The 24,466-nt window shown below is 32.3% G+C and overlaps 1 protein-coding gene across 1 annotated transcript; it reads left to right on the top strand.

Moving 5' to 3' along the window:
- Nucleotides 1–1,845: 1,845 nt before the first annotated feature.
- LOC142619505 (TMV resistance protein N-like) lies at nucleotides 1,846–14,125 on the top strand. The gene is made up of 7 exons (XM_075792627.1): nucleotides 1,846–2,683; nucleotides 4,435–5,521; nucleotides 5,828–6,043; nucleotides 6,148–8,175; nucleotides 11,668–11,990; nucleotides 12,106–12,426; nucleotides 12,912–14,125. Exons 2-4 carry the CDS (start codon nucleotides 4,601–4,603, stop codon nucleotides 8,149–8,151), a joined length of 3,141 nt encoding a protein of 1,046 aa, XP_075648742.1. The 5' UTR covers nucleotides 1,846–2,683; nucleotides 4,435–4,600; the 3' UTR covers nucleotides 8,152–8,175; nucleotides 11,668–11,990; nucleotides 12,106–12,426; nucleotides 12,912–14,125.
- The last annotated feature ends 10,341 nt before the right edge of the window (nucleotides 14,126–24,466 follow it).

The raw sequence follows: 24,466 nt of genomic DNA, 5'->3' as shown, positions 1-24,466 counted from the left end.
ATAAATTATTTAGCAACACATGCAATACACGAGAAATATAACATAATATAATTTTTTTTAATTTGAAATTTGATAATTATGGTAGTTATTAATAGAAATTTATTATGATTATGTTTGTACGTGGAACTTTATATTCTAGCATGAGGCATTCATTATAATTGTTTTTGCATAAAGAATTTATATTCTACTATTTAAAGAAAGCATGAAGTACTAAGATTATAATGGAATATTTAAATAAAGAATAAAATTTAAATTCAATTATATATATATATATATATATATATATATATATATAACTATATAATGACTGGTAAATTGTGAGGTCTTAAAAGTTTATGTGGCATAATAATATTATAAAGTTAACCAAAAGTCAAACAACTTCCACTTATATATTTTGTAGATAGATTATAGATAATGTTAAATTATTAAAAAATTATAGTTTATTTCTCGGTAAAATACTATTTTGGTCCTTAAACTTTAGTAAAAGTTTATTTTTTGTCCCTAAACTTTAAAAGTTCTTTTTTTATTCATACACTTTGTAATTATTTTTTTCAATAGTTTAGAGACAAAAATAAGGATAAAAAAAAACTTTTTTTAATAGTTTAGGGATGAAAACAGACTTTTGGCAAAGTTTAAGGATATAAACAAAACATTTTCAATAATTTAGGAATAAAGATGAATTTTTCAATAGTTTAGGGATGAAAAATAAATTTCTTAAAGTTTAAGGGTAAAAAATAAACTTTTGATAAAGTTTAGGGACCAAAATAGTTTTTTACCCTTTATTTTTTAATATTCAACTTTTATTATATAATATATACTTTTAGTTATTTTGTTTATTTATAAATTTAGTTCAGTTTTCACAGATCCTTATACAAGATTATACAAGACTATTTTTTTCCCTAGACCCATTTAAATATTTCTTTTTATCAATTTTCTCTTTCTAGTTTATTTATGCTTTAATGAGTAGGATAATTAATTTCATTCTAAGATTAAGAAAAAGTTGGTACCACCACCAGTTCATCACAATTAGAAAGAACAGTACATCACTCTCAAACATTTTTTTTCCCTTTATAGTATTGATGGGAACTTTTTTTTTAATGTAAACAGTAGAAAGAGTTTAGAGCACTTGCAGCAGTGGAGCTAAATAGCTATATAGCTATTTTAGCTCCACCAAAACACCAAAAAGAAGCATGCAGGTGGAGCTAAATCTATATTTTTTTAGCTCATAGATGTGCACTATTCATGAGAGCTAAAAAAAAATAATTTTTTATTTTGTGTTCACATTACCTTTTTATTGTGGTGTTTTTATTGTAGTGAGATGTATTATTTTATTGTGGTAGATATATTATTTTATTGTGATGTTTATATTATTTTATTGTGTTGAAAGCTAAAATAGATCCACTGCTGTAACATGTGTATAGGTAAAATAGATAAAGTAACTTTTGATGGAGCTAAATTGCTAAATTTTTAGCTCCACTACTATAAATGCTCTTATAAGCGGTATGAAAATGTACATAATATATTAATCATGTGAAAATAACATTTTAGTCACCAAATTTTGGAGTTATTGTCAATTTTTTTTTATGAGGGTTATTGTGTTCTCTACATTTTGTTATTGCCAATTTGGTGGTTGTTATTATAAACCAAATTGACAATAATATATATATATATATATATATATATATATATATAGAGAGAGAGAGAGAGAGAGAGAGAGAGAGAGAGAGGAAACTGCTTGGAAGGACTCCCACAGTACAAATGTTCCCCACCAACCAATCAAAGAGTAATTTTCCAATAACTCTTCTTTTTATAACCCGGTCATCATGCTCGTTGGCCCGCATGCACGAAAGTCCCTAATTCTAAGCCAAGTTCACACTGCAGTCTGCGGGTTGATGTGCTGCGTTCTAAGCCAAGTGCAAGCCTTTGATATCTATCTATATAAACTTTTTCCTATCAGTCCATATTTCCCATACCAGCGTTGCCTACACCTCTATCTATTCATCTTACTAGAGCTAGCTTTACGTTCCTTGCCATAGGGCATTCTTCTTACCGAAAGTAAGATCTCATAAAGCTCTGATAACTCTCTTTCCAAGTTTCCATTTTCTTTGTTCTGCAACTTTCTTTGTATCTTTCCACAAGCAAGCTAGTTACTAAGTTTATAATGGCTTCCACTACCTCCGAAACACCCTCTTCGTCATTATCATCAACATCTTCTTCTTCAATACCTGGTTCGGACTATGATGTTTTTCTCAGTTTTCGGGGTGAGGACACCCGCCATGCCTTTACAGACCATTTATATGAGGTATTGAGATTGAAAGGCATTGACGTCTTTAGAGACAACAACAAACTCCAATTAGGACAAGTCATTGCTTCTGAAATTACAAGCAATAGAAAAATCCCAGTATGCAATCGTTGTTTTCTCAGAAAAATATGCCGATTCCAGGTGGTGCTTAGATGAACTGGCCAAAATTGTTGAATGCAGAAAAAATAAGGGACTTAAATTGGTGCCCATCTTTTACCATGTAAATCCGTCAAACGTGCGGAACCAGACTGGGCCATTTGGAAAAGCCTTTGCTGAACATAATAAAGATGACAGAATAGACGGAGAGAAGATCCAGAAATGGAAGAAGGCTCTGACAGAAGTGGGGAATTTATCTGGCAAGCATATTATTTTACATCAAAGGTACACATAGTGGTTTTTTTAGTTGTGTTTATTACTCTCAAATCCGAGAAACCCCATCCGACCGACCCATCAGTTTTCCGACGAGATTTGAGATTATTTTGGGAAGATTTAAGCTAGATCCGGCGAGATTTCGCTAGATCTAGCCAAGATCTCGCTGGATCTGGCTGGATTTCTACCATTTTTCAAAAAAATTTCGCCGGAGTTCTGCCGTTTTTCATTTGTTCTTGGCCGGATTCTCGCTGATTTCCATATAATCAACCCCGACCGATCCGCCGAACTCCGTGGAATCTCCGTCCCGCCCGATCCGATCAACCACATTTAAATAAAACAACATTCGAAGCTTGCCACTCTTTGAACCTACTGCCCTGCCTACTCCTCTCTGGTCTCTTTCTCTTAAGAGATTCCGTGATCCCACCAAACACTTATTTTAATTAAAAATATTAACTTCTTCATTTTCTTTTTAAATATATTTTCACATGACTTTACATTATTTGACGGAGGTGAATTTTGAGCTTGGTTAACTAAATTGTACTACTTTTCTATTATACAAATAACTAACATTGTGACCTAGAGTGCTGTGATGGACCCAAACAATTGCTAGCCTAAGCAATGGGAGCTGTTATTACATAGTCCAGGACTATGCTCCCTCTCTCTTACAAAGGGGTGGATCCCACCCACCATGGGCCCACCCCTCTCTGAGAGGTAGGGAGCATAGGCCCGGGTTATGCAATAATTTTCTGCAATGGGATTGGGTGATGACATTAAATTTTTCTCATTTCTGACCATGGGCGGAGCTGTTATTGGACTAGGGGGGGCAATGGCCCCCCTAATTTTTTTTATAAAAATATTATTATATTAATAGGTACTAAGTTTAACAATTTTGTCCAATAAAATTACACTTTGCCCCCCTTAATAATGCCATTAATTCTTTTTGAGAGTAATCTTATAGCCAAAAACGTTTTTACAATGTTTATACAAACTATTAAGGTAGCAAATTGTTATTAGTTCGTACACTTGCATAACTTTTTATATATCAATAACCACTTATCACATTAGCAATTTGTAAAAATTTTGTAGTTTTAGCATTTTTCACCTTTTAAAGGACATAAAAAATTAATAGACTAAATCTAAAACAAAATATAAAAACTCAAAAAAATTAGCTCAACAATAAAAATTACCAATATAATAAAACTAAAAAAATTAAGTCCAATCAATATATTTTACCCAGAACAAACTACTTGGCCATTTAAAAAAATTTTAACAAAAATCCTTAGTAGTAAAAAAATAGACTCAAGGGTCGGAGCCACCGCACACAGCTAGCAGCAAAGTCGCCCCCCCTAACTCTAAGTTCTGGCTCCGTCCCTGTTTCTGACTATTTTGCTCGCTTTCCCTCCCTTTCTTTAGATTGTTTCTTCTTCTTCCCCCATCTCTTGTAAATACTTTGATTGCAAGGTCAGGATCTTGGGACGTACGGAAACGTTTCATATGAAACTATATCTAAAGATGCAAAACAAAATAATGATTGAAGACGTAAAATCTAGGTATCTTCAAATGCAATTGTTAGAATGAACTATATCACAACACTTATATGGATGGTTCTTTTGAGTTTGGATTGAAGCATTCTATTACATTTATGTGTCCCAATTTCAGTTTTAACCAACTAAACTAAATGCCATATATCTACTAAATTTTATTTTTGGTCCCATCATGGTAGGTGAGACTCACTTCTTATTGTTCTCTTCTTTTTGCAGCTCTGAGGCAAAAGTTATCCAGAACATTGTGCAATGGATATCAAATAAATTGAGTTATAAAATCGAAACTAATGAACTAGTTGGAATAAGTTCCCGAACTAAGGATTTGAAGTCACTTTTAGCTTTGGAGTCAAAAAAAGATGTTCGCTTTATAGGAATTTGGGGGATGGGAGGAATGGGTAAAACAACTTTAGCAAAAGTTGTTCATAAAACGTTTTCCAATCAATTTGAAGCTAATAGTTTTATTCATGATGTTAGGAGGAAATCTGAAAATGATTTACATGGGTTACAAAAAAGACTTTTGAAAGAGCTTTTGTGCATAGATATGGATATACAAGATGTTGATGAGGGAGTTTTCATCATTAAGAAAAGGTTACATTGCAAAAGGATTCTTCTTGTTCTTGATGATGTAGATGATTTAAAGCAATTGGAGAAGTTAGCTGGGGGGCATAACTGGTTTGGTCCAGGTAGTAGGATTATCATAACAACAAGAAATAAGGACCTGCTTGAGAGACATGATGTAAATGAAATATATGAGGTTAAAGAATTGAATGATCGCAAAGCTCTTCAACTTTTTAGTTTGAAGGCTTTTGGGAAAGGCCATCCTGATGTTGATTATATGGAGCTATCCCAAGATTTTGTACGTTATTCTCGTGGCCTTCCTTTAGCCCTTGAGCTTTTGGGTCTCTCTTTGAAAAAAAAAAAAAATAAAGTTTTCTGGAAAGGTTTGTTAGACAAGCTAAAAAAATCTCCAGAAAGTGGTATTAACAAAGTACTTGAAATAAGTTACGACGGATTAGAACGATCTGAAAAAGAAACTTTCCTCAATATTTCATGTTTCTTTTGTGGCAATGATCAAGATAGTGTCTTCAAAATATTAGATTATCTTGAACTTGTCCCTAAACATGGATTAGAGATTCTTAAAGGGAAAGCTCTCATCAAATTGCAAGACAATCGATTATGGATGCATGATTTACTCCAAGAAATGGGCCGGGATATAGTTTGTCGAGACTACCCCGACAATCCTTTGAGGCGTAGTAGATTGTGGTTGTATGAAGACATTGAAGATGCACTAGAAAGAAATAAGGTATGATGTTATTTAAAGAACATGAATAAATACTTTATTATATTTAGTTCTTTGACAACCTCACAATTTGCCACAACATTTACAAAAATTTGATGACATTTGTAACTATGATTGATAAAACCATCACTTTCACATGGGTCTACCAATTTTTCTCTACCATTCACAGTCACACAGGTTAATGTTGTGGCAATACTTATTGCACAAAAGTTGTGTCCATAGAGTTTCTCTATTACATTTTTTTAACTTAGTAGTTTTGGTAATTATACATTTTGCAATTCACTAATAGCTTTTGTTCATGATTATTAGGAAACAGAAGAAATTCAAGGCATAGTCCTAAAGTTATTCAACCCAAAAGTGGCACATTGGAATCTTGAATCCTTTTCAAAGATGCATTGTCTGAAAACCCTCATAATTGATAATGTCGACCTCAAGAAGGATCTCAAATATCTTCCTAGTGGCTTAAGATATCTTGATTGGAGTGGGTACCCTTCAAAATTGTTTCCATCAAGTTTCAAAGCCAAGGTAATTTAGGTATCCTTTTTATTATTAAGCTTCATTAAACTGTAAGATTTTGTAGAAGCTAATTGTTTGTTATTTGTTTTGTTTTGTTTTTTGAGTTTTAACAGTCTTTTGAGAGGTTGAAAGCCATCAAATTGAACAAGCCTCTGAAACTTATTAAAACCCCTAACTTCACCGATTTCCCCGTTCTTGAGGAATTGGAACTTGAGGATTGTATAAATTTACTTGCCTTGCACCCATCAATTGGAGTTCATAAAAAGCTAACTCTTCTTAATCTGAAAGGTTGCAAAAACCTTAAAAGTCTTCCAAGAAAGCTTGAAATGGAGTCTCTTGAGATTCTTGTTCTTTCTGAATGCTCAAAAGTAAAAAGTATTCCAGAATTTGGGGAAAATATGAAAAGTGTATCAGAGTTTTACTTAGATGGCACTGCCATTTCAAAATTGCCTACATCAATTGGGAATTTGACGGGTCTTGTTTTATTGAATGTAAACGATTGCAAAAACCTCATGACTCTTCCTAGCACCTTTTTAAATCTCAATTCCCTTGAAAAACTGCATCTTTCTGGATGCTCAAAACTACTAAAGATCTTGGGGGCTACTGAATGTTTAGAGGGTTTTGTTGAGACTGGGACTGCTAAAAAACTTAAAAAACTATTTATCAGTGGAGTTAAGCGAAGAAGTACCAATCCCTTGGATTTGTCAATTACTTCTCTATCGAGTTTGTGTTCTTTCAGCAAATTGGAGAGACTGGATTTAAGTTATTGCAATCTCAATGCAATCCCCAATGCTATTTGTTGCTTATCCACTTTAAAAGATTTAATTTTAAGAGGAAATAATTTTGGTTCCTTCATGCAAAGAAGTCCCGATCCCTTAGAGATGTTATTGACTTCTCTATCGGAGGGTTCGTGTTCTTTGAACAAATTGGATCTAAGTTATTGCAATCTCAATGGTTTATCCGATAGAATTGGTTGCCTTCCCAGTCTAAAAGGATTAATTCTAAGTGGAAATAAGTTTGAATACCTCCCGGAAAGCATTGCTCAGCTAAGTAATCTGTTATATTTGAGCCTGGAAGATTGCCCGATTCTCCGATCATTACCAATGCTTCCATATTGGCCGGAGAGTAGTCCATTATTAGATTCATTACCAAAGTGGTCTGTTCCTTATATTTTTGGACTTGGATATGGTATGGAGTTTGTTTATACAGGCTATGCCCCAGGGGCGCGGGAGTTGGAAGGACGTTGGAAAAAAGGGGCTCCCAGTCAAGACTTCATTGCACATATATACAGGACGGTTGAAAACGTACCATCCACAATTGCTTTTGAAAGTGAAATTCCGGAGTGGTTTGAGCTTCAAAATAAAGGGGCTGAAATTAATATTAAAGTACCTTCTCATTTGTGCAATGAGTTGGCGGGAATTGCTACTTGTGCTGTGATTTGCTGTTGTCAACCGGTTGACATTGTACAACTTGACTACTATTTTACGTGTAATGGACAAATTATTACATCAAAATTCACAATTGATTCAACACCTCCGGATTTATCAGATCAGCTTTTCCTAGCCCATTTACCTATAGGAACGAGCAATTGGAAAAGATATGTTGTGAATGGATTCGCTAAGTTTGGCATTAGATATCGAGCCCATGGTTCAGGCATGGAGGTGAAGGAATGCGGAATTCATTTGGTGTACAAGAAAGATAGTGAAAGTTTACGAGAAAATCACAATCGAATTACGGCCGAGAGAAAGAAGAAAGCTATTGAAGAAAGCCGGGCTGAGAGAACTGAGAGAAGAAAGAAACAGAGGGAAAAAGACATCGATGAAATCAAACAACTTATGGCTGAGAGTCAGAGAAGCAACAACAGCATCATTCTTTATGAGGGCTCGGATGATTGTGATGGGCCTGGACCTAGTGGAGAGGGAAGCTCTAATGATGTAACCCGAAGCAGATTGAAAGACTCCGAGGATTGGCCCATTAGGACTCTGTGTTTGAGGAATCAATACAGGACGATGAATAGGGTAAGGTGCTATTGGGAGGAAACTAGCGAGAGTGACTGGGAGGAGGAAACTAGCGAGATTGACTGGGAGGAAACTAGCGAGAGTGACGAGGAAGGCTAATCCACTTTTCTCTCTTCATTGCTTGTAAGTCATTGGCTTCTTATTTCAAGTTCTGTTAATTGCTGCATTTCCTTTTCTCTTAGTTTACATGTATTAATAGACTGACCACCATGCGTTTGATTAGAGTTGTCAATGGGACTTCTAGCAAATTCACTAATTGCTAGGGTCATTTTGGTATCCGTTTGGATACACGTCTGCGTTTTGTTTCCACGCATTTTTTTTTTTAAGCCGCAACTTTTGACTATTTTCCCGTGGACAATGTACTCGTGTACTGTTCATGGGTCCCACAAACTTCACTTTTCAGCAACTTTTTTATTAAAAATGGGTTCCACGGCACTATTTACACATTTAAAAATTATTTTGCTACAGTGTTTTCAGTTTTCAATTTCAGCAAAATAAGTTCTATTCAAACGGACCTTTGGTGTCTGCATTTTCTTTCTCTTTGTGCATATTTATTAAGGCATCGTTTGGGAGGAGGGAATGGAATGGAATGGAAATGAATGAAAAGAATAGTTTTAGAATATTCTTCCATTCTCTTGTTTGTAAGTTTTAATGGAGGGAATGGAAAGTTCATTATCTTATTTGGGAGTTTAAATGGGGGGGAAGGGAATAGAATGGGTAGGAGGGAACACTCATTCATCTCTATTCTCTTAAAACCTCAAACTTTCGTTCTCCTGAAATTGGGAGAAATGGGAGGGAATGAAATTAGATTTAATGAATTTTTTACTAAAACTCCCAAAATATCTCTATATATTCAACCCTTTATTTTAAAATAGGGGTCTAATAGTAATATTGTTATAAAATGATTTCACTTCATTCCCTCCATGTTACTCCCAAACAAGATTACTTTCAATCCATTTATTTTCATTACTTTCCACTCCTTTATTTTAAAACATTCAATCAAGGTTTACTTAATTCCATTCTTTTCCATTCCTTTCCCTTACTTAAATACATTCTATTCCATTCTATTCCTTTCCATTCTCTTATGATTATTCTATTTCATTCCCTTATGAACTCCCAAACGGAGCCTAATGCAAAAGACATCATCTGCTTGAAAGCAAGTAAACATCAAAATTGGAAAGCTTTTGCTGCCAAATGTACTAGTTTATTGTTTGTTTTTTTCCGTTTAACACAAAATTTGTACTTTTATTTGAGTTTAATAAGTTTGTAGACTTGTTTTTACACAAAATTATTAGATCATTATTGAGCCTAATAAAATAACATGTCTTTGATTTTTTTTTTTTTTTTTTTTACTTCTCTCTTTCTCCTACAAAATTCAGATTACATACTTGAGACTTCATTTTCATATTTGCAAAGTTCTTTCATATATACTATGAAAAGGGTATTAAATAAAAAAAAAGAAATTACTTTATATTTTTGTTATTGTTGTTATAAGTCTAAGAAGTTAGAATGCTAAGAAGAAATACAAAGAAAAAATTATTAAAATAAAAGAACAATAAGAGAGTACATTTTGATGATGAAGAAGAAAATGTCAATGAAGAAATAACTTGTAAGATGATGAACATGATGATAACATTGACTTAGATGGAGTTAATTAGGCAAAATGATGAATTTGATGAAGATTAATTATTATTTTGGCTCATATGTCATGTAATATATATCACTTTAAATTTTAATCAATTTGAATGTGTACGTTATAAAAATATGTTAACATTGTATATTAAATTTATTTATTTAACTTTATTAAATATTATTACATAATTAATGATTAAATTAGTCATTAGTTGAACATATTCTATATTATTAATGAACATACCTTTTTTTTTTTGGGGGGGGGGGGGAGATATGCCTTTATATATGTATATTTATAATTTTTTAAAAATATTATTAAGTTTTTGTGTATCTTGCAGTACATAATATGATACATATATGACACATAAAAATAAAAATAAATTGATTCACAATACTATTCATGTTTTGACAACCATGCTTAGATCTGCAGAGTATGCAAACTCTGAATCTCTCCCTACCCTCCTCATCACTGCCCTCCCTGTCCTCATTTTAGAGAAATCTAAAAGTACAACCTCTTTTTTTTTTTGCATGACAGGTTTTTCAAAATGAGTAAAGTAGAATTCTATGAATTTATGATTGTGATTGAGGACAAAGTGTGGAAAGTTAATAATGTCACTAACTGTAATCAACAAATTAGATGAAGATGCAAGAGGCACACACCATGAATTAATAATTTCATGAAAACTTAATAATGTCACTAATGGAAATCAACAATTACTATGAATAATAGATAGTATTAAACTCTAAGTACAAAACAGCCTTAGCCATTTGCTTCCCTTGCTTTGCAATGTTAGGAAAACATCTTACACTTCATCATCCCATGTGATGTTTGTGCAGAGGCATGGGTGAGACCTTAATAATTTTTGAATTTCATTTAAAAGTGACATCTTTTTCCTCTCCATTCTGTTAATTATATTTTCAAACATTCAAGAGTTTAATAAAATATATGTAATGTCAATTTTGAATGGAATGGGTGGTATCAGCCTATCACTTGCATTGCCTTGTTGAGCTGTAATATTAATAGTTTAAACTCATTTTGTACATAACATTGCTTGTTAATTATGGAAGTTTCACATATACACTTAGATTAGGCTAGAGTAGAATTTCTATATTGTATTAAAAAAAAAAAAAATTATGGAAGTTTTTACCATACAAATTTTTGTGCTTTGGGCTCTTGAGATTCTTGAAATTTTCAAGACTTATTTCAAATCATAACCAAGGCAAACCATGCTAGATCATTTTACATTTCATCTTTATGGTAATTAGACTCATGCAGGCAAGCAACTGTGTAGACAAGGTTGAAAATTGGAGAAGGTAGTCTACATAGATTTGTAAACCCTGTCCTACTTTTTATCATTGTTTTGATGCATTTTGTCTAGAATTTAAGTTTTGTAACATTTTCATTGTTTTTTTTTTTTTTTTCATTTTAGCCTGATGTATTACATTTCATAGTGAATTGATAATTCTCCTTTATAGAAATACAGGTACGTATGTATAAAAGGTTCCTATTTTATTGGATGTCCCCAAGGCAAATGGATGTCCAATGAAATTGCATAGGTTCTTGTTGTAGCATATGTGCTAGTCGAAGATACTTTTAGGTGAAATTTTGAATTAGTTTGAAAAATCCATAGCCAAAATAATTCTGAAAGAATTTTACAAATTCCTGTTTGTGTTGCTGACAAGCTTATTAGGCCTCATTCTAAATCTGGAGGGTATTTGGTTGAAAAAGGATAATGGCTAGTGCATACTAGGAATTGTAGAAACCATGCTGGCAGATCCTTTATTAATCTTACTGGTACAACTATAAGTGAAGACCCTGAGCTTTGGAACCAGTTATGTAGGTTACAATTACCTATAAAATGATTGTCCTTCTTTGGTTAATTTTATTGAATTTTCTTCTTGTGAGGGCAGAATTGAGAGAAAAATCTGGTTTGGTTTGATCGGTACATTAGAACTAATTTCATTGAGCCTTACTTGATTCAGGCATGGATGAAGAGCTGGAGGAAGGGAAGGAGTTTTGGGGATCTTAAAGTACTTCCCATTGTTTTTTTTCTCTATTTTATGGTCTATTTGGACTTATAGGAACAAGGCAACTGTGAAGAAAGAGCCTTTCTCTGCCACTAATGTGGTCATGTATTGTAAATTTTGATTTCAATGTGCAGGGTAACTAACAGTTCAAAAGCCTTGATAGCAGCAGGATAAGCAAGTCTAAGTGTTCCAACTAGCAACCAACTCTGTTGGAGACAATCTGCAAGCATAGGAGAAGGAAATAGAGGGGATCCAGCTTCTTTTGTAAGATAGAGAAGGTGCATTTCCATGGCTGGTTGTTTCAGTTGAGCTGTTAAAAATACTATATGACAGTAGCTTTATTGGCTTTCTGTGAAAGATTTTTGAAGCTAAAAGCTTTGTGTTAACTAACAGGTGGCAAAGTTGGCCAATAGAGAGGCTGTGTGGTGAAGGTCATTCAACAGTCTACAAATGTTTGGATTTGACAGGTGGACAGATGTCCTAGCAGAGCCTTGATCCCTAGCAACCCTTTGCCCATAAGTTCTTCATGAACATGAGCTTGGATAACTGGAACAAACACCAAATATTGTGCTCTTTTCTTCTTGTGCTGTTTTGGTTCCTTTGTTTCAATGTACAAAAAAAGAATGGCAAGACAACGCATTTTGTTGGTGTTTTAAAAGAATCATGTGCTGGAAAGCAAGTAAACATTGACACTGGAAGCTTTTACTGCCAAAGGTATATTGATTTATCGTTCTATCCCATGTTGTTTTCTTCCATTCAGAATTAGGCTTCTAGGTTTCGCTTATTTAGAAGTCCACAAGAACAAGCTCATTAGTGAAGGCATGACAGATTGACAGGTAGTTCAAAATGAATAAACTAGAATTCTAATTCTTATATATTTCCTTCTTCTCCTTTCCATATAATATGGTTTGCTTTATGTTAAAGTATGCACAGGGGTTTTACTTATTTGGAACTGTTAGAAAGGCTTTTTTTTTTAACCTGTCCATTACAAGTGATTTCATTCAGCCTTACTTGATTCAAGCTTGGATTTAGAGCTGGCTGAAGGATGTCAGTAACAATTTAAAAAACTTAAATTACTTCTCAGAGTCGTTTGTCTTTATTTTATGGCCTATTTGGACTTATAGGAACAAGGCAAGGGAGATCCTTTCCCTGCCACTAATGTGGTCATGCATAGTAAAAGTTTCATTTCTATGTGCAAGGTAACTGTCAAGAACTAAAGGAAAGCCTCAACGGCAGCAAAATAAGCAAAACCCAGACCTTTATAATCTTTCAATTGGCAACCAATCGTGCTGGAGAAGAGTTGCAAGAGTAGAAGAACAAACTGGAGGGGATTCATTCAGTTTTGTTTGTAGAACTAGAGGCTGGTTGTTTGAGCTGGACTAAAGAGGGTGGAATAGAAGTAACAAAGAGGTGGTAGCAGAGCTGATGAAGGACATTCAGGTGTTTTGGAACAGTTGACAGATGATCGGGTTTGGACAGATGGACAGAAATCTTCTGGAAGGGTCTCAAATCTCTAGCAAGTAGCAACCATTGCGCCTAACTTGTTTGTGAACATTAGCTTGGATAGCACTGAGTTCATTTGCCCTTGCTCTTTGAAGCAGTGGTTGACTCAGTTGATGGAAGATCTTGATTTTCATAAGAAGGAATATGTGATGTTCTATAGATTGTCTTATCCTAACTCCGTGGACCTTGTGGTATAACCTCAACAAAGTGATGTTTGAGGGTGCGCAAGAGTCTGTTTTTGAAATGCTAATGCCCAGTGAAGCTTTGTTTTGTAGGTATACACAAGCCTATGATAAACATGTGGATCAGAGTAACTGCAGGAGAGTACCAAGGCGAGTGTGTCTGGTTGTGAAGGGATGGCATGTGTTGCTGACTGTCGAGAGGCACAGGCAGAGAAGTTGCAAATGGGGTTGTTTTGCCTATAAATATTGGGCTGGCAGGATAATTTTTTCTGGCTGTTGCAGTTCTGCCATATGCAAATAGAGGCAGCGTACTGTATGAGAAGCATTAACTAAGGTTCCACAGAGTGGTTTTTCCAGACTTGTTTTGGTCAGTGGAAGATTGGAAAAGAAGAAGGTTCCTTGGCAACTTGCTGTGCTGATTGAAGACCTGAAGAACAAGGAAGTTGGATAATGCCAGTAGGTGTACATTTGCTGAGCTTAGGAGTCACCGCAGAAGCTAGAGCCCTGGTTACTCTTGCTTCAAACTATTTTATGAACATTTGTTGGGCTTGAAACTCTATTACTAGAGAGTTAATTTTAGCTCTCTGAATAATAGAGCCAATTTGTTTCAATAGTGGGACTTTAGAGTTAGTTCCAGCAATAATTGTTGATGTTTGGTTGATATTCACCACATGTTAATATAGAGACAAGATTGCCAATGAGCAGTAATCACAAGGCTTGATCTGCTCATGAGATTCTGAGAGTTGACTTGAAACGTCTGTCAATAAGGCTAGGCAAGTTTGGATAACATGTACAGGAGAAAAATGTTAGGTGTAGGTGCAACACGAGATATCTTTAGCAAAGTTGAAAATTATGAGATTATAAATGCATCTTGCTAGGTCAGAAACATTGCTTTGCATATAAAGAAGATAAAAAATATCGTCATCATACACTGTGTTATACAAAAGGGCAAAGATTAATGGCAACATCACTCACAAAGATCCAGAATCGACAAACAACACAGTTATACACATACTCTGCAGAGAATTAAACCTAATATCTTATATAACATTTTTATCTCATAAAAATTTAAAAGTCTTGTTCTAAAGATTGAAAAACCAACAAACAATTCAATGAGAAGTATTGGAACTAATGGAGCTACTTCATGAGGAGGCATGGAACAGATTAAGTGGCCATTACCAGCCTGGTTTTTTTGTGCACCCTTACATTAATTTGCATGTTCAGTTTTTCAAAGAACAATCACATTATTTGCAGAGTGATTCCATTATTCACTTTAAAAAGGCGTAATTCATTATTTTGAAAGGGTAAACATTCTTCAGTTGATGTCAAAGTGGCTCTGATATCAATGATCTTGTTGTTGATTACAAACTTTGCTTGCTCCTAGCTCATACATTTTTTTTCCTCATTATTTTTTGATCTCTTCATTTTTAGTTTCTTAATTTCTAAGCCACCCTATCCGTATACTTCTACATTTTGGTTACACCCTCCGCTTTTGACAAAAAAAATTTCCTACTTTTTCAAATAGAGACCCAACAAACAAAAATCAGCCATACTAAGAAACGCCAAATGAAATGAATTTAAAAAAAGAAAAAGAAAAAGAAAAAAGCATAATAGAAACTGAGTGCAAACAAAGTTACAGCTATGTCCTTATCAATGATCATGAAGTGCATAATTAGCTTTGCTTGTACCCTTTCTTTCAGCTACTTTACGCACGGTTGATACTAAATTAATTAGTAGGTGCATTATTAGTCATAAAATTTATAGATTAATCCACTAAAGCATTCATGTGTGATGTAGATGGCATATTGATTATGAATAGATAGAAAGAAAGCAATATGAATAGAACTTTATAGTTTTTCAAAAGGTTTGGCTTACCTTCAGTACTTTTAGAAAAATAATCTTATTTTGTTTTAATGAGAAATTGTCACATCATCCACTAACTAAATAAAAGGTAGAGATTAAAATACACTACCAATAGCCATTGTATTTTTAAAACAAAAAGACATGTCCAAATTTAAAAAGTACTGAAAATAAGCCAAACCCTTTGTCAAAAAGCAATATAAACATTAAACAAGACTTCATAACTAGCCACCAAAAAGTTACCATTTTCCTTCTTTCCTTCTTGTCATCACAATTTCACAACATACTTATCCTTAAAAAAATAAAAAGTTTCCTCTAAAGCAAGTTAAAAGGTTCTAATAAAAGCAAAATAAAGTGTAAAAAAAACTTTTTGCTGGTTACCACTTACCACGAACTTGCACTTTCTTCTCTGATTCTCAAAAAGAAAAATTTCTCTTCAATTTTCTTAATGGGGGAGTAAATTACTTGCATATAGCACTAATTAAGTTCATCCCATGTGCAAGGGCGAAGCTACACACATGGGTGGGGGCCATGGCTCCCCTAATATTTAGAAAAATTCCTTTAGCATATATATAGCTATTTTGAAATTTCAAAATTTTAGCCTACAAAAATAGGAATTGATTCCCCCAAATATTTGAGTTAATCTCATGATGTTCTTAGAAAACAATAATTAGTCTAAAAGTTATAGACACAGTATTTTATTTTTCTCAATTTCATTTTATTATTGTAAGATGTAAACTTATATTTGTTAATTTTTTTTATAAAGTTTGACACTAAAACATGTTTAAATTTGTGACAGCTTATAAGACTACCTATGTTAGTAACCATCAAACCTGGTAAGCTTAGATACCAAGGCATTTATTAGCAATTTTATTGAGTTCAAGGGAAAGCAAAAATCTGGTCAGACTACCAGAGAACCTAGGGAATGCCGAAAGTCTAGAGTAGTTGGATTTGAGCAAAACTGCTATAGCTATAAGAAATGTCCCTTCTTCCATTGGTCTTAAAAAAAAAATCTTAAATTGTGGTATGAGGTCGACCCTTTTTATTTAATGCCAAGAAGTCCTAATCCAATGGACTTGTCAATTGTCTTCTCTATCAGGTGCTTGTTCTTTGAGTGAATTGAATTGATGGATGCTATAGGTAGTGTAGGTTTAGTTTACTATTTACCATAGGTTGTGTAATTGTGTTTATGAGGTGAGGTTTAATTTGACTGGGTTAAATTTAACCATGTTGGGTTAATATTACACAGCTTTATTTTACCTAGTCGGGTTAGGTGGGCATTTTTTGGTATTTCATTATTAATTGGGGATTTATTTTTTATTTTTTTATTAATTGGGGAATTTTAGACCTAGTAGAAAAGATAATTCCATGAATAAAAAGAACTGTTAATTTAATTGAGAACATAACACATGGAAAGTATTTGGTCATTTCTCAAACAAGGAAAATTAATAAGTTTCAAAAACTAAAAATAGACAACATAAACAGAGTGCGAATGGAGTTAAAGCATGTCTTTATCAAAGATCTGAAGTGAATCATTAGGGGGATAATAGAAACCAACTTTGTAAACTTATTGTAAAGCATAGAATCGCATAAAAGCATTATGAAAAGTGTCAAAAATTGTTCGACAATTTGATTTGTTGAAATTTAGCTTTCAAATGCAACTCTCTATATGTAAATTTCATGGTCAAAGAATATTTTGCTTTTGATTTTAATAATTTTTAGAGATTATTAAAGCGTTAAAAAGTCAGTAGCCATGATATTTTTAGGAGTGGAGTAAAAGTGCAAGAAAATCAAACAAAGCTCAATTATCTGGTCCCAACGAGTGGACTTGAGAGTCAATGAGGAAACTTTCTTAGAAATTTCCTATACTCGCTAACATGAATGGAGGCCGACACTTTATTAAAATATAGTCACCATCACAGTCGACAAGTTCTCTATAACATAAACATACACTCTCTCTAGTTTAGCAACAAAAATAAATAAATAAACATACACTCTCTAATATTTTCTCTTTTCTCAAACTGAAAAGTGAGCGCTCACACACACAGTTTTTTTCTGCGACCAATCGTTTGAGCCTCTTCATCTCCTTGACCTTGACAACGTGATCCGCATCCTCAAGGACAAGGTCCTCTCTCTTCTCTTATGCAATGTTTGTGTGAATTCAGAATTATCTGTCTTTTTTTTTTTTTTTTAATATTAAATTTATGTTTAATTTGTGTTCAATTTAATTTGAATGATGAGAAAGCATGGAAAAAGTGGAGGAATAGAAAATTTGTTTAATGAGATTTTGAATTTTCCTATTGTTTTATGAGAAAAGTTAATTACGGAATTGGTTTAGAAAGTATTTCTAAAATTTTTCTATGAGAAAAGAAAAATTATTTAATTTACTATAAACATTGATATTAAAATACTCGAGCATTTATTAACAAGATCCTTATCTATTTATTTATTTTGAGGAACCCCGGATCCTTGTTTTATATCTGAATTTCTTCTGTTGTAGTGATCGTCAAATAGAAAAAATATAAAAGGCTCATTTAATAATTAGTACTAGGGACGAAACTAGAAATTTAGTTTGAGGGAAAAAGTGTAAGCCAAATATAATTAGAGTAAAAAGAATGAAAAATATGCTAAAATTGAAGACTAAAAATGTACTAAAAAAATAGAATTAATATCCAATCAATATTAATTAACAAAATTTTAATAAAAAATACTATTTATTTGTTTTTTAAAATAATTACTAATAAAGTGAATAAAACTTTCATGTTAGTCAAAAAGCAATATAAATAAAACTTTAATTATTTATAGTTGGCTAGTGGTCACCAGGGAAGTACTCGTTCTCCTCTTTTCGAGAACGCACTCAGTATGTGTCATCAAATTCCCACTTAGCTAATTATCCGAAAAATAAAAAATAAAAAAGTTTTCACTAAAAACAAAGTGAAAAAAAAGCTAAAGAAAGTAATATAAAATACATAAACAAAACGTAATAGCAAATTTCAGAAACACCCAATGAGGTTTGGTTCAATTGCAAACACATTCCTTGCACTTTTAATTTTGTGTTATTCACCCCTTAGCTTTCAGTAATGACAAAATTCTTACTTCAAGTGATCACATGTAGTGCATGTGACCATTTTATCATAAAAACTTATTTTTTTCTAATAACTTATAATAAAAATTCATTCTAAAAATAATTTAATAAACAAATTCTTAAGATGCAAACTGGCTGTGACTCGTGAGCCCGCCGTTCTTAAGTCTCGGTCCCAATCGGTAAGTCACCAGCGCCCTTGAAACCCTCAGGGTGTATAAATACACAATTAAAAGTACAGAGAGTGTGTTTGAAATTAACCCAAACCTTAGGAGTTTTTATGCAATTTGGCCAAAACTTGTTAGCTGGTTAGTAGTAGCTTGCACAAAAAATTTATAGCTGAAATTGATCCAACCTAAAGGGAGTAAATTACTTGCATATTGCTAATTAAATTCATCCCATTGGCATGTGCACCACTTAAACAAGTAAAATAAAGAAGAAGAAGAAGAAGAAGAAGAAGAAGAAGAAGAAAAAGTTTAAGACCAAAGTATTTAAATTCAACTCTCACTTCCTGACGCAGAAATATCAAAGGTTTAAATATTCGAATTATAAATAAATTAAAATAAATAAATAAAAGTTGAAAAGGCCAATTGTGGTTAGTCTCTCATAAATATAATTATCTTCCTTCCTTTTTTATTTTTTTATTTTTTTTTATTTTTAACGTAGTTGAATAATATTTGTTCTTTGTTTTCTCACTACTCACTTTCACACCTATTTTGTTTAAACAATTGAGTTATTAACCTCACTGCAAAACCGAGGATGTGCGTGCTTGCACTTGACTTCATCTCTTTGTTTCCAATACCTATCCAATGCCTATTCTTAAATTTAACAAGAAATTTCACAAGAAATAGTAGAGTAGTACAAGTTGTTGTTTATGATTCTTCTTCTTTAAAACATAAAAAGCACACCACGGAAGTTCCTGTTTTGAATTTAACGGCTCTTTAAGTTAAATGACACCACTTTTCAAATTTAATGACACGACGGCATTTTGTTTTCAGTTACTTCTATTATTTTACGAAACGACATTGTTTTGTCATTCAAGAAGAGATGCCATTTCATTGATTGGAACTGTTCACTTAGGAAGTCGTTGGTCCTTGCCAGATGTCAATGCCTCATTGGCTCCACTTTATTTGTAAATTCTGTTAGCTCTGTTAAGAGTTACAACGGGTAGTTTGTTAGTTATATAGACAGACCTCTGGTTGTAATCGACATCAAATTTCTGTTGCTTTCTCTCTCTGTTTTCCACCTTTTTTTTTGTTTTACTTTGTTTATTGTGAAATTCAATAAGTGAGAACACTGAGAAGGAGTTTCAATTCAAGGTTTGGAAACATAACTAGTGGTAGAGGATCATAATTTTACTAAGATAGTAGTTGTATATGTGCAGTTAATTCTTTGTAATTATGAAAACTCAATGCGATAACAATTTTGAGTTATCATAATGAAATGCAACAGTTTATGTTGCAACAATGTAATTTTGATATACTGTTTGGCTTTAATATGTTTTTTCTGTATTCATTTTATGTGATTTAATCAAGAAGATCAGTACTGTTATTACTTGTTTATAGCTGTTATTACTTATTACTATTATCATGAAAAGCAGCATGCTGTAGGAACAGTATTGCATTAGAGGCAGAAAGAGTCTACTGTTTATTTATTTAGTTTTCGATAATCGAAAGAGTCCAGTACTGTTATTGCTATTACAGCGGTTGATTATGAAGTTCATGAATGTGAACTAAACATGATAGCATTTATAGGAACCTCTTAAAGTGGACAACATCAGAGGTCTAATGAATCCCCAAAGAGGTTGGTTTAATGGTGTTATCTTCTCCGCAAGTGACGACATCGCATTCACATCTGCTTTGGTGAGCAGAAGCTGGTCGGCAAGAGCAGTTCCTGGCTTGTGCACTCGCTGGAAAGCTTGCTCCGCAATTGGTTTAGGCACATGTGCCCGGTACAATAATCTGTTCGCGGCAACGAGGCTGATCATCACCTATACAATCAGATTCAAGGGATAAATATAGACACATTATTTTTGTAAATAGAGGTAAATATATATACATATAGTAATCAACAGAGACTTTCTGTAAAATTTAGGTGACAAAACAAGATTGAAAGTAAAAAATTAATTTAAAAAAATTAATCATTATCAATAAAAAAAATAAATAGACTACTATATGATAATGAAATTGTCATATAGAATCTAATATAAAATGTAAACTTTAATTTATTTTTTCACACCTAGCTTATTTTACTCATCTCTAAAATAAAATTAAAAATTAAAAAAAAAAAACTTATTTTACTCAATTGCCCTCGACAATTTTTCATATTTTGAAATCGCTGTGATTTCTTCACACTCAATAGTCTTGAATATATATTTATTAATATATGTGACTAAGCAATCATTTATCCATTAATCTCCTATTCGATTGCATAATCGGCTTTTAATTATATTCATTGCTGAAAAAGCTCTTTCAACCGTAGCTGTTACAACTTACAACTAGTAAGATCAATGCCAATATTTATATATAGAACAGTTTAAATGGTAGATACTTGTATGAGCATAGCAATATTTAAATGGTAGAACAGTTTAAATGAATTATGGAGTAACAGCATTATCCATAGACAATTAGTTAAATGGTGGATATGGAAATAATGGTCAGGTTAATTACCTAATTTGGAGTATGGGATATGCTGAGGTGTTACATAATCGAAGACAGACCATGATGATAAATAAGAAGAAATTGTCGTTACAACTCAACAAGCTAAATAGAAGAAAATATTAGGGATTTAATAAGATAATATCAACATTGAATTTTTATTTATTCATTTATGGAAGTCAACATTGAATTTTGATGATAGTTAGTATATGTGCACAACAATATCTATATTTCAATTCTTATTACAAAAAAAAAAAAAAAACTTTCGATATCATAAATGTTGATTATCCATCATAATTGATACATCACGGGCACACACACACATCAATATTTATATTTCTATTCTTATCACTAGCTTTCAATATCATAAATATTGAATATCCATCATAATTAATATCTCTTTCTCTAATCCTAAAAGTTGGATTCTAAAATTAGCAATGAAATGATGTGTGTCCCTTTATCAAGGAATACAACAATGACGCAAGCCATTTTTTAAAGAGTAATGCTACAAACAAACTATTTTACAACATTTTTATAAGCTGCTGATGTGGCGAATACTTACTAGTTCTAATATGAGTTCATCATTAATATCATATTTTTACTTACAATAATTATTTAGAAAATACTAAAGTCACATCAGCAGTTTGTAAAAATGTTATAAAATAGTTTTTGTCTGTAGTATTACTCTTTTTTAAAATGATACAAACTTACATATTTATATGGAAAACAACAATTTATACATATTATACATGTTTAACACATTTTACATTATTACTTATTTGTCATTTAATTATAGAGTAATGAGCCACCTTAATTACTCCTAAATAAATGAGTTCGTTTAAATGTATACCATCCCATTTTAAAATTACTCTCAAAAAGCTTGTCAAACCTCATTTATTCCTTCCCATTGTTTTTTGAATTATTACCTATTAGAGACAATTAATTTCTCCCCATAAATATTTCTAAAATGCAAGTAAAAAAATGAAAAAAAAAATCAATTACTTTGGTAATCATTTGAGGTCCCATAACGTTTTATATCCTTCAGATAAAATGATAATGAAAAATATAAAATATAAAATCAGTTTATTTTTTGTTATCATTTGAAGTCAACATTCTTTTTGTGTTTCTCAAAAAAAAAAAAAAAAAAAAGTCAACATTCTTTTATTAAAAAAAAATCATGTCGACATAGCCGTTTTGTAAAATTCTTAAGCTGATATATGTTTTATAGTTATATATTAAAATTATATAATTGTTTTACAATAGCTAAATAGACTAAATTATATAATTAGAATAATTTAGCTAAATTATATAAGTTTTCCATATGGAGTTGTAATATCAATTGTATTGTGGACTTTGTTGTTGCAATACCTAAATTACTGATTGTCATATAATTTTACAATTTACATATAGTGTACATCTTAAAGCTTTACATGGTCTAAAGTGATTCATTAAGGCCGGGCGTCGAACTGAAACAATTTAAAATTTCATGGGTTTAATTCAAACTTTTAAAATTTAGAGTTTAATTGGAACCCACCCCAACTTATATATAAGGATTGCGTTTGCGTCAATTTCCAATCCTTAACAAAGAGTAGCCATTTAGTGCAAAGCATGTGTAGTCACTTTGCACAACTGATGCTTCTACTTCTAGAATCCAACCATTATTACATAGAATATGATATAATATTTTCTGGACATAAATTTATATAATATTAATTGTATTGTGAGTGTTTTGATGATAACAACTTAATAACTGATTATTAATATTATATAATTTTATAATTCTCATATAATGTACTAGATCTCTTATAATTTAGTATTGGAGGGGTTTTTTTTTTGTTTGTATTTAGATAAGTTTTAGTACAGGTTAAAAAAAAAAAAGATTTAGTCACATTTTATGTGAATTTTCTGTTACTTTTTTCCGTTAATAGTGACTTATTGAGGATGTGAATTGAAACAATTTAAAAGTTCATGCATTTTTTTAAAACTTAGTTCAATTTGAAACCACTCCAAACAGTAGGAAAATTATGTTAGTTGCAAAATTATTTACTGAATGGGTAGCCATTTGGAAGTAGAGTGAAGATAGCCATGCGAAAGCATGATCTAGTACCCATCTTTTTTTAAATAGTATACAATAAATTAGACCAAATGGACCGAATTAGACTGAATTGGGCTGAAGTGAACCAAGGTGGACCTAATGGACCGAAGTAAACTGAAATAGACGGAAGCAGACCAGATGGACCAAATTATTAGATGAATTGGACCGAATGGATTGAATAGACCGAAGTGGACAAAATGGACGGAATTGAACTAAATTGACCAAAAAAGACCGAATAAACCTAATTGGACCGAATAGACTGAAATGGACCGAATTGGACTGAGCTTAACCAAATTAGATTGAATAGACCGAATGCTAATTTGTAATTATCATAGCCAAGATTGTGTTTTGATATAAATTCAAATTCTTACTTTCAAAATAACAAGTATTAATTCAAACAAAAATCAAACCAAAGCTAAGAGAGAGAGAGAGAGACCACTTTTTCAAGAGAGAATGTGAGAGAGAGAATAATAAGAAATTTATAATATAAAAAAAATGAAAAGAAAAAGGGAAAAAAAAAAGTAATAAACACTAAATTATCCAAGTCATCTATATACTACTTGTGAGGATACTTCCCCAATTAATCGGAATTATCCGCTTTGGGGAGCCAGTCCCTCACGGTTTATTTCTCAAGCGACGTGGGAGCGTACGGATCTTCACCGTCTGGGGACTTTACACCGCAGTCCCACATCGGCAAGAGTTCCCTCCCACTCATGGTTCATAAGCTTCTGGAGCGACCATGAGTGTACCACTACAACACTTGTAGTGGTACACTCATGGTCGCTCCAGAAGCTTATGAACCATGAGTGGGAGGGAACTCTTGCCGATGTGGGACTGCGGTGTAAAGTCCCCAGACGGTGAAGATCCGTACGCTCCCACGTCGCTTGAGAAATAAACCGTGAGGGACTGGCTCCCCAAAGCGGATAATTCCGATTAATTGGGGAAGTATCCTCACACTACTAATAACATGATTTCCTATTTGAGTTTTATTATTTTGTGTACTAAATTATCCACACACAAATTCTTAAAGTCTCTAAAATACCCCTATCTTTTAGTTAAATAATTTTAAATTAAAAAAAAACTGGTTAAAAGAGTAATTTATTATTCCTAAGTTTTAGGTTTTTTCCTTTCTCTTCTTCATTTTGCCTAAAAATTAGAACACAATTTTTATCTCACTTTTAAACATTATTCCACGTTACTTTACCTATTTCTTAAAAAAAAATATACATGGTTATTTATATATATATTTTTTTTTGCTTTCTCAATATATATATATATATATATATATATTAGAATGATTGCTTTTCTTATTTGAATTCCAATGCCTCTATTTAAAAAATTACAAATTAAACCTAAATAATGAAAATTACAAATT

This window comes from Castanea sativa, chromosome 12 (assembly GCF_040712315.1).
Source record: "Castanea sativa cultivar Marrone di Chiusa Pesio chromosome 12, ASM4071231v1".
Lineage (NCBI taxonomy): Eukaryota > Viridiplantae > Streptophyta > Magnoliopsida > Fagales > Fagaceae > Castanea > Castanea sativa.
Note: the sequence above shows the minus strand (reverse complement) of the source record. Positions and strands in the feature narration are given on the sequence as shown.